At 31.8% G+C, this 11,530-nt stretch overlaps 1 protein-coding gene across 5 annotated transcripts in view; it reads right to left on the bottom strand.

The window, feature by feature from the left end:
* Positions 1–284: 284 nt before the first annotated feature.
* Rb1cc1 (RB1 inducible coiled-coil 1) overlaps positions 285–11,530 on the bottom strand; it is a 73,337-nt gene continuing 62,091 nt past the window's right edge. For 3 of the 5 annotated variants that reach the window (XM_071602368.1, XM_027932780.2, XM_071602369.1), the window contains exons 17-24: positions 10,182–10,290; positions 9,852–10,092; positions 8,394–8,448; positions 7,439–7,486; positions 7,031–7,089; positions 4,776–4,912; positions 2,125–2,195; positions 285–1,664 (exon numbers count right to left, since the gene is read on the bottom strand). In XM_071602368.1, coding sequence (XP_071458469.1) covers positions 1,587–1,664; positions 2,125–2,195; positions 4,776–4,912; positions 7,031–7,089; positions 7,439–7,486; positions 8,394–8,448; positions 9,852–10,092; positions 10,182–10,290 — 798 coding nt within the window. In that variant the 3' untranslated portion in view covers positions 285–1,586. Of the gene's footprint in view, positions 1,665–2,124; positions 2,196–4,775; positions 4,913–4,939; positions 5,276–7,030; positions 7,090–7,438; positions 7,487–8,393; positions 8,449–9,851; positions 10,093–10,181; positions 10,291–11,530 lie in introns of those variants that run through there. The other 2 variants (XM_027932781.2, XM_071602370.1) reach the window with 2 other exon arrangements.

Raw genomic sequence — 11,530 nt, 5'->3', positions numbered from 1 at the left:
AAGTTGCTGAGACTGGCTTTGAACTCATGATCCTCCTGCCTCAACCTCCCAAGCTGCTGGGATAACAGCTATGCACCATGGCACCTGGCAAGAGTATTGCAATGACCTATTTTTACAGCATACCACAATGCTGCAGCACAATGGCGCACGTAAAAGAGGCCTACCTAGCAGATTCATTTAGATCCAACCAAACCTGCTTAACAAAAACCACTGTATACAAAGTAAATTTATTGCTTTAGTATTCTTTGCATAAAGATGTCATGGAAGGACTGAATAGAAACATATGAAATCATTTGTTCATTTATTCATTAATATGTTGTCAAATTCAGTTTTCTATACACTATGATGTTTATTCCATTTTTTGTACTATTAGATATACATACTTAAAAAAATATTTAACTTAAAAATTAAATATTTTCTGAAAAAGAATCATTTTGTTACTGTTCTCTAGCAACAAACCTGAAACAACTCTCATTCAACTCAACTAACTCATTTAAATACCTTTACTCAATGGCAACTCCTCTGAAGGTCTAGTTTACACAGTTCTAGTCTACATAACACTGTTTTACCCTGTTACACAGTAAAGAACATTTTCATAATAAACATGTTTCTCTTTGATATAATACATAACAATTTTTCACACTTCCCAACAATCACTCAAATATATTAAAAATGTATCCTTCTTTAAAAGGCACACACATTTACAGGTTCAAATCTTTATTGTTTTAAAATTGTACAGGTCTTTTACAATATGATATTTTGTTATTTAAATGACCTCTAAATGGTTAATGTACAATGAATATCTTTTTCTGAAACTCAACCATGAATTACGATTTCATCAATATGATTATTCCAAACAGTCCAAGACGTTGGGAAGGTTTGAGTGCTGCATTCAAAAATGTCAACGGCGCAGACCCCTCCCTTTAGAACCCAGATGACCTATCTGTTGAAAGTGCTTTTGAAGATTGCTGATTATTTACGGCTGATCTTAAAATCAGTCGAAATACAAAGTTCCTTTTTTGTTTTTGAAACATCAAAGGGCATTTAAAAAAATAAATGAAAGAATTTGCTTTAGTAATCTACTGAGGCAAACTCAAAATTATGATTATCTGCATGCAATAACACCCCTCTTTAAATAGTTTTTTAGAATTTATACATTTTATAAAGAATGTGTTAAAGAGTGCAAGTATTCTGATATTGATTTCACAAAAGGACAAATGCTGGTAATAATAACTAACATTTAACATCTAAGTTCAAGCTAATGTATATTTAACAGGCAATTAATATGGCTAATCATAAGCCACAATGCACAGGGTATGCCCTTTGAGAAAATGAACAGTTTGGTCCGCATTTCTAGAGTTATCCGGGTAAAAAACAAAAACCAAAACCATTTTAATTCAGCCAAGGGTTTTGATGAATTTATTGTTCCTAAAATGTAGCCAGTTAAAAAGTAAATGATGCACACCAATGAAGTATACTGTCATTATGACTTTTGTATCAAAAGATGACCTGCTGTTTCTGGAGTGATTAATGAGCACTGTAGGACAAATTAGAAATGACACAGAACGAAGTATTTCTTCCATAAGCTATACTTTCTTATTCCATGACACAGCTTTCACTCTGTAAAATTTTGTCCCCAAAGGAACTTTAAATCTGTTTTGTGCCTGAAAAGAAAAAAGGAAATCACTTGAATAATTAAACCAAATTACACAAGTACCCCAACATGCCTAGCCATAGATCTATTTTTAAGCCACCAAATACTTTACACTAGCTTTCCTCAATGGGAGTAGGGCATGAAAATAACTGAACATCAACTCCTATGTACAAACATAATTCATGGTTGTCAACAGTTATACAATGTGTAGAAGTAATATAGTGTAGAAGTAACATTAGTAATTTAATAGACACTATAGTAGTTTTCCTTTATAGGTTGGTAAGATTGTTGGTGGATCTACCTTTACCTAAAGACCAATAATATAAATACTTCTAAAATTGTTGTCTTAAGCTAAATCTAATTAAATTCAAGCTCTACTTGAAGTAAGTTAAAAGGTCAAGAACAGCACCATCAATAAATTTCTATATAAATAAAATTCCTAGTTTTATATTATAGAATATAGTTTTTACCTTTTTGGCTTGACAGTATTCCTTTTCCATTACTTTTCCAAGTACCCAGGGTCTTCTAGATGCACCTGAAGCTAATGAATCAAATTGTTATTCTCTTTTTGAAAGTACAGTTATAAGTATTCATGAAAACAGAAATGCCAGAAACAAAAGCCTAATGAAGTTTGCATGACTAAAAGAATATGTAAGGTTTGAAAAGTACTGAAATCACTAAATGGTTAATAATTGATAAAACTGAATTCATGTTTCTTTTCAACCAATGACACATAGCTTTTTAAACTCATTTCCTAAATGAACATTCATGGCACATCAAATCACATAACTCACATAGTTTAGGGAACTGATAAATCTTAAGTATGAATAACGAACAAATAAATCTAAAAACTCTAGGCTAACTCAACACTGCCACCTATCAAAAGAACAAAGATGATCTGGATCTTTGATCTTCCTAAGATCAAAGCAAAGAACTGCTTTTGAGGAGTACTAATTTTAATAGCATTGGCAGAAAGGGCAGAATCTACACCTTTCTCACACCTATAGTCACAATGTCTGACACAGCAGTGTGACTATAGTTTTTGCTCAATAAATAACTGTTAAAAAACAAACTGAGTCTAGAAGGATAGTTCTTGTATAAGGGGATAAGTCTAGAAGGGTAGTTCTCATGTAAGGGGAGACTGAAAATGGTGACGGGATGAGAAAGGTATTCCTCATTTAGATAAAGCCAGAGAATCTAATTAATTTAATTCATTTCAAAAGTAGCTGTCACAGTAAAGTTGACATTAAAGGTATTCAGACAATAAAATATTTTATTTATGTTAAAGTCCTGTAATCCCCATCAGAGGACATAACTGTTACTTATTCCACGAAAATAATTTGGCAAGATATGCCTGAAAGATATCCTAAATAAATCATGAGAAATTGAACTATAAAAGGGTTCTATCACATGATAAGATGATAAAGTATCTGGAGAGCTGAATATGGAAAATATTTTGAAGAGTAAAATAGTGCTTCACATCTAATTCATAGTGTCATAGAAAAGAATCATCTAAAACTAAATCCCTTTGTGCCAGAAGAGTAATGAGTGCCACTACCACAGACGCAAAAATACTCTGGTAATCCATGCTCCCCTTCCACTCTTTTGCCAACCACACAGAGATAGTATGACACCAATTGGCATTCTCTGTCATGTATTTCTCAAAGGAAAAAGGTAGGGGGGCTGGGAATATAGTTTAGTTGGTAGAGGGCTTGCCTTCCAGCACAAGGCCCTGGGTTCAATCCCCAGTACCACAAAAGAATGTGGGAGGGGTGGGCTCATTATGACTTAATGTTGTTAAATTGTTTTCTGAAAGCCTTGTGAGAGTCTTTATAATATGGTAGTGTAAATTTTAAAAAAATGTAGTGTTTCCTAAATTTAAACACAGAAATGTTTAATGGCAAAGAACCATCATGTAGCAATGTATGGTTCTGGGAATGAAACAAATGCATGTACACATTTTTGTGTATTTGCTTATTTGTATATTTAGAAATACATACATACAATGCAAATGGAGCAAAAATGTTAATATGTGAAATCTGGACAAATGCATACATGTTTGGCTATAACAAATTTTAGCAAATTTAAAATCACTTTCAAATACGAAGTTTAAACAAATGAAAAACAAAAGAATAACAACCAAAAAAACCACACACACATAAAGAAAAATCAACAAAATCATTATTTCAAAGTGAAAAAATAGAAAAATTGTAAGGTTATCTTCTCATTTTTCACGGTACATGACTATTTTAAGAGTGTACTATCAATAGCCATGATGGAGATGTCGATATTGGCTTAGTCCAGTGACTCAATTCACAGGTCTCTCCAAAGAGAAATACCAATTTACATGGGTACATTTTTGTTTTCTTTTCTAAATAATGCTTCTTTGACTAAGTGTACCAAGTTATCTATTTTCTTCTTTTTGAGTTCTTTTTTTTTTTTTTTGAGAGAGAGAGAGAGAGAAATTTTTAATATTTATATTTTTAGTTTTTGGCAGACACAACATCATTGTGTGTGGTGCTGAGGATCGAACCCGGGCCGCACGCATGCCAGGCGAGCGCGCTACCGCTTGAGCCACATCCCCAGCCCCTTTTTGAGTTCTTTAAAGATCAAATAGATGATGGACATTGTTGTTTAGAATATCTTAACAAAGCTTAATGCCCTCTCCCCTTTCAAAAGTATTAACTAGTATAATAAAAAACAAGATAGGAAAAAATCAAATGTAGCAAAAATGTTAATATGTGAAATCTGGACAAATATATATATATATATATTGACTATAACAAATTTTTACAAAAAATTCAAGACAGAAAAGATAACTTATAAATTTAAGTAATATTTTTTTTGCCAAAAATTGGTAATGTCTTTGTAAACAAATGAACATGCATCAGCAATATAATTCTGCAATCACTAGGCTATGAAATGTGTGAATCCTCATATATTCTGATACTCCACAAGCTATATTGTAAAAATCTGGATACAGCAATTTTATAAAAAAACAAATGAGGTAGAGGTTCCTCTAAGTGACAATTTTTATATGATTATACAATAGGGGAAAAATCTTTTAAAATTTATTTCCTCTACTATATACTATTATTTCAGTCATGGATGTGACACTTACCACCCTCACCTGGTTTGAGATCCAGGGCAGGCAAAGACTCTGAATGCAGAAAATATAAAGTAGGACTAACAGTAAATAATACATAATTGTCATGACGTTCATCTAGGATGATGAGTACCAAATCTCCCACCTGAAAACTAAATAAAGGAAAGTAATTTTACTGTCCCAAAGAGAGAGTTACCATCAAGCCTCTTATTTTGAATATTTCAGTATATACAATTAGACCTCTGCAATTGGGGGATTTTACATCCTCTGCAAATTCAACCAACCATGAACCAAAAATATTTGGTGAAAAAACTGCACATCTATTCAACATATAGACTTTTTTCCTTTTCATTATTCCATAAACATTACAGTACATTTTTTTTTTACAAAGTATTTACATTGTATTAAGTATCATAAGCAATCTACAGATGACATTTACACATTCTTTTGTATTTTGCTCAGCTCCAAAAGGGAGGGTTGGTCATATACAGATGTTCAAACCATGATGCCAGCAACTATCAAAGACAAAAAATTTCCTTAATAAGATTTCTGTGATATGTTTATAGAAAGGAAAAACAACAACAACAACAACGCTCGGACAGGAGTACAAAAACACCCTCACAGTTTATCCACTCATAGAAGGATTTTCCCCCTAATTATTTATTATATACCAAAAAACAAATTCAAAGAGAGAGATCTGTTATAGTCAGTGTCAAAGAACTGATCCAATTTCCAAGTGTAGTAGTCTCAATTTCAAAAAAAAAGAAATTGAGCTAAGCCCAGGTACTGCTTACTTCAGTCAAAATAAGTCAAGGGATATTACTGGCTTGAGATATAGTCTGAAGAAATGGAACAAGGTAACAACAAAAAAGTAAGTACAACTGCCTATGTGCTTATTATGTGTCTGTCCCTTTAAAGCTTTTATAGATTTGCTGTTCAAAAACATCAATGTATTTTTTTTTCTTAATTATTTTTGGAACCAGGGAATGAATCCAGGGGTGCTTAATCACTGAGCAATATTGCCAGACCTTTTTTTATTTAGTTTTACTTTTTGGGTACCGGGAATTGAACTTAGGGGCACTCCACCACTGAGCCTCATCTCCATCCCTATTTTGTATTTTATTTAGAGACAGGGTCTCATTGAGTTGCTTAGCACCTCGCTTTTGCTGAGGCTGGCTTTCAACTCGCAATCCTCCTGCACCGGCCTCCTGAGCAGCTGGGATTACAGTTTTACACCAGCACACCGGGCTTAGTTCTTTTTATTTTTATAACTAAGGCTTCACTAAATTCCTTAGGGTCTCCCTAAGTTGTTGAGGCTGACCTCAAACTTGCTATCCTTCTGTCTCAGCCTCCCAAACCACTGGGATTATAGGTATATACTACCACATCCGGTATAACAGGTTTTTTGTACAGCTCATCTCTCTAATCTTCAAAAGACCATAAATAAACAATCCATTGATTTGATAAATAGTGAATAAAGTCAGTTACCATTCTGCTGTTTCAAATCACATGAAAAAAAACAAAAAACCTCAAATGAGACATGAAATGTCAGAAACACAAATATCTGACAACCAAAAATTTAGTAAACAGTTTAAATAAAGGGTCTTTAAAAATATTTAATTAAGTAATTTCTGCATTTATCCCATCAGCTATAAAAGACAGATCATTATACATGTGTTGCTACCAATGCACAGCTCCTTTCATATAGCTCAAGTAAAAGAACAATTATTGGGCTGGGCTCAGTGGCAGAGTGCTTGCCTAGCATGTGTGAGGCACTGGGTTCAATCCTCAGCATCATATAAAAATGAATAAATCAAATAAAGGTGCTGTGTCCATAAACTATTTCTCTGACTTATCTAGGAAAATTGTTACATTATTCAACTGAAATATTTTATAGTGTATTATGAATTTGTGGCATATCAATAAAAATAAAAATGAGGAAAATCAAGTCTTTCCAATATAAAATTAAAAGGACATATAGGAGATTTAAGAAGTGTAACCAGCTGAACTGCTAACTATAGCCAAACAGGCTTCAAGAATATCTGTGTGATTGAGGATACCATAATAGCAATAATTTGGGAAGTAATTCTAATGGTTCCAGGATAACAATTTAGAAAAACCTCGCTTTCTAATTTTCTTTTACTACCTTCAAGTACAAAGCATTTGGCTCAAAGAGCATGGACTGGAGTGACCATTAGGACTAAAATAAAATATAATTTTTTTTCACAGAAAAAAAAAAAAAAACCATGAAATAAAAATAAAATACTTACTCTCTAATTGCTATCTTTTCAGAGTGCCGTGAAGATACTGAAGACATGCTCTGCGACATCTAAAAAAAAAATAGTTTATGAACCCTTTATATTTACAGCATCAAATGTGTTCATTGCAAAAATGTTTTCAACATTAATCATATTTAAGTCTGTATCCCAGTTCACTTGGTCAGTTCTAATCTTAATTTTCACCAATACATATTTGTCTTTACGCCATGAAAAAGTATGAATCCACAGTTACAACTCTGACCTGACTTTATTACTCTAATCAATAGTAATCACTGACCAACATGGTTCATCAAATACTAATAGTAAAGTATATATTCTTCACATGGTATGTTTTTTTAATGAAATATAATGGAAATAATTTTAAAATGTTAAGATCAAATCTTCTAAGAAAAAACTTACCAATCTTTGATTTAATCGCTTATTTTCTTCTTCCTTCAACTGCAGTGTCTACAGGTGGAAAAAAAAGAGACCTGTGGTTTACCCTTATACCTATTTAAATATAAACAGAATGACTGTCAAAAATCTCTTATATTCAAACAAATGTATGGTCCTGGTACAAAAAGTTAATGGGGATGTTATTTTTCATGAACTCTTTCCAACTGTTTTAATTTTATTTAGCACTTTAATGCAAATGAGAACAATTTTAGATACATTTACATAAGCCAAACACTATTCAACTTTATATATATTAGGCATGGAGTCTGGAAATAGGTAGTAATTGAGACCTATTCTCCAAAGAACTTGCTTAAGGTCTCATGTAAGTGGAGGATCTTGCATTTATATTACGTCTTTAATAACAAAAGCATAAAAGCTGTATTTGAACAAAGTTGTACGATTTTGACAATGGATTTTTACCAAACAAGCTTGTTGTAAGCAAAAGATATTGTTGAAGATCTTAAAGGATTGGCCAAATGTGTTCAATTTTGTATACAACTGGAGGAAACCCCTATTGCCAATTTTCTCCTGTTCACTTCAATTAATCTTTATTGAAAACATATTTCATTATCTTTCTTTATATTTTTGCAGATTTACAAACATTATTTTTGAAATAAATGTGTATAACTCATATTTATGTTATTTTGCTGAATTCTGCACTGATGAGTAAAACCGTTATTTCATATATTTATTTTATTAAAACTACCTACCTTTTTCTTTTATACAGAAAAAATTCTTTGGAAAACTATGACAATGAAAGGCCTGAAATACTGACAATTTTTAGCCAGTAGGATCACAAATGACAAGACTTCTAAAAAAGAGGTAGTCTATAACCTATATTTCAAAATAAAGTTATTTAAATGCTTTCCCAAAGTGGACACATTCAACATGGTATTTCATGAAGAGAATTTTTACTTACTCGTTCTAAGAGCATTATCCTCTGTTTTTCTTCAGACAGCATAGGGACATTTTCTCTGTAAGTAAAAGAATAATTTGTTATTAGTTGTAGCCTTCTGAAATTTTGAACTTCACATTCTTCAATAAGGTTTTGGAAATGTAAATATAAATGCAGACCACATTTCAATATTGTCTATTCAGTATATTAGACCTAGATCTATAAATTTTTTGAAATTATAAGCAAAACTTGTTATATATATTTAGGGGCAATGTCTTCAAATTTCTATTTTCCCCAGATAATAAGAACTGCTCTTTCTCCTACAAGAGTGAATTCATTTTTGAAATAAATGTACTTGAGGCTATATATTTTTCCCACACCATCACTTGTCACATTTATGTTTTTGACACTTTAGTTTGGAATAATTCAATACTAAAAAGAAATATCCATGTCTAGCCATTAGGTATTCAAATTTCCAAACATAAAGACTTTTACCTTATTGTTTCTTGTGAGAGAAGTACCCTAAACTGTCAATTTTGAAAGTTCACATTCTATTTTTAAAGTATTTTTGGCTTGTAGAAGTTTATCAAAGACACATTTAATGGCAGGTGTGGTGGAGCACACCTATAACCCAGCGGCTTGGGAGGCTGAGACAGGAGAGTTCAAAGCCAGTCTCAGCAACAGCGAGGCGCTAAGCAACTCAGTGAGACCCTGTCTCTAAATAAAATACAAAATAGGGCTGGGGATGTGGCTCAGTGGTTGAGTGACCCAAGTTCAATCCCTGGTACTGAAAAGGAAAAAAAAAAAAAAACAACTTTTAATTAACAACTAACCACATTTTAGTGAAACCTAGTCTTTAAAATCTCGTCCTTAGTTGCATGGGGGCAGGAAAAATGGTGGGATGAGATGGACATCATGTATGACTGCACATATGGTATGACGCTACATTGTGTACAACCATAGAAATGTAAAGTTGTGCTGCAGTTGTGTACAATCAATCAAAATAATTCTGCTGTTATATATACCTAATTAAAATAAGTAAATTTTTAAAAAAGTATAGTAGTAATCAGCTACCCAGTTATTCAACAGGAAATAATAAAATCTCTTCCTTAGCTTTTTAAAGCTTTGTTTTTAAATTCTAAAATTTGTTTCGTTATCACTTTTTTCGATATTTTTCTATCACAATATACTCACCTTCTTTGCATCATTTTGCTTTAGCTGCCTCTCTTACACACAGAATGTAGCTATCTTATATTTTTGCCCTGAGAGGTTTTTTTAATACGATTTATTTCTGTCATTCATATAGTCTATTACAAGTTCTCCCGACATGTTTATGCTTTGCATTTTTGAATTACACTTTATATGGATTGTGAGCCATCAGTAAAGTTAAAAATACTCCCTTTCCAAGTTTTATAACTTACAAAATGGCACTACAAACTTAAAAAGCCTTAAAATAATACTGTATAAGACTGACATACTTACTGAACAGACATCATGCTTGTCTCCATTGCTGAATCCACTCTTCCTTCATCTGTTGTTTCCATGGCTGACCTTTCAGTTTCACCTGGGAGTTCAGGGGCACAAGCTCCATAAAGTTCTGGGGCTGTTGTTACATACGCTGAAGGAACAAAACTGCTACTACGCAACTTACTGACTTCTTCTTCAAGCTTTTTCTTTTCCTCAAGCAAACGAGCTCGATCTTCAGAAAGTGACTCTATCAAATCTGAAAGACCCCCAAATTGAAATAAGCATTGAGAAAATACTTCACGTGAATTTTCATTAAAAAAACTCATATTACAAAACAGTACTGACCTTTATCCCGTTCTTGTTGCTGCATTGTAGTTTTTAACTTATCACTAAGATCATTTATTATGTTTTCTTTTCTCAATTTTTCTCTTGTTAAAACAGTATTAAAGTTGGTCTGAAATAATGAAATAATAGCTATTTAAATTATCTGAATACACTTAGCAACTACAGCTAAGAAACTAAACTTGCAAATATTTTTTCTATAACATCTGTGTATGAAAAAGATCACGTGATTCACTAATGTATATTTAAAAATAAAAATACAATGTAATCTGGTAAAAAAATATATTTTCTTGGCCACAATTTAATAACTTGAAAGTGAATTCAATTTTTTCATTATTGTCCATATATTTACAATTAGAGGAAAAGCACTAGCAAATTATTTTTATATTTTGGAGAAAGAAGTAAAATGATCTATAATAAGAGTGTTGTTACACACAATTTTTTTTTTTGCTTTGAGTAATCTTCCTGCCTCTGAATCTTCCTTTTGTTTTTAGCTAAGTCTTGATTATTATACAAACCTTTGAGAGCTAACTTTATTCGGTTTTTCTTAGTTGGATATTTGTAATAAGCATGGGATCTGTTTATTGGCTAGATTAATCACTACCCAACACTTTCACACTTTCTTACTACAACATTCATATATCCAAGTACTTTGGTGGATCACATAGGTGGCAATTTAAACTGCAGAATTTCTTCTAAAAGGACTGAATTTATTAAGAATTTCATCTAAAAAATTTCAAATGTTCTTGAAGCACAACAGAAATAGATGACTGATGAAATGATCTAAAATAATTCTTTTCATCTGCCTAGCCTTTCCAGTTTCAAAAATCTAAGAGCTTTTTGTTTCTTGAATCAACAAATAATGACAATAATGTTGGCAGCAATAGGAAAACTTAACAGGAAAATAACTTGGTATTTTTAGATGAAGACCTAGTATAAACTCATTAATTAATTTATAATCAGTAAGCACACATGAGCTGTCAGAAAGGAATACTTATAAAACAGCTTTGTATGAAACCATTTATGTTTTTATTATTTACATATAGAAAAGTAGTATACATTTATAAAAGCAGTTAAATGATTTTATTTTATGCACTTTCAAAAGAATATCATTAGGTACCTTAGAAGTCATCTCTCAATGCTATTTCATAAATATTTAAAGAAGTTTTAAAATATGAAGAAGTCAATTAGATGGCTGTCAATTTTATACTTCTGATTTTAATCAGTTAATTCATTTAATTCATTTTAGAAGTCCAAAATTGTATATGTACTCACAAAACAACTTGGAGAATGCAAGAGAAAGCTCAATTGCATTTACAATGAATCATAAAAGAATCTATAAAGAATAAATT

Source organism: Marmota flaviventris, chromosome 15 (genome assembly GCF_047511675.1).
Source record: "Marmota flaviventris isolate mMarFla1 chromosome 15, mMarFla1.hap1, whole genome shotgun sequence".
In the NCBI taxonomy this organism is placed as follows: domain Eukaryota; kingdom Metazoa; phylum Chordata; class Mammalia; order Rodentia; family Sciuridae; genus Marmota; species Marmota flaviventris.
This window is presented reverse-complemented; position numbering and strand designations above follow the sequence as displayed.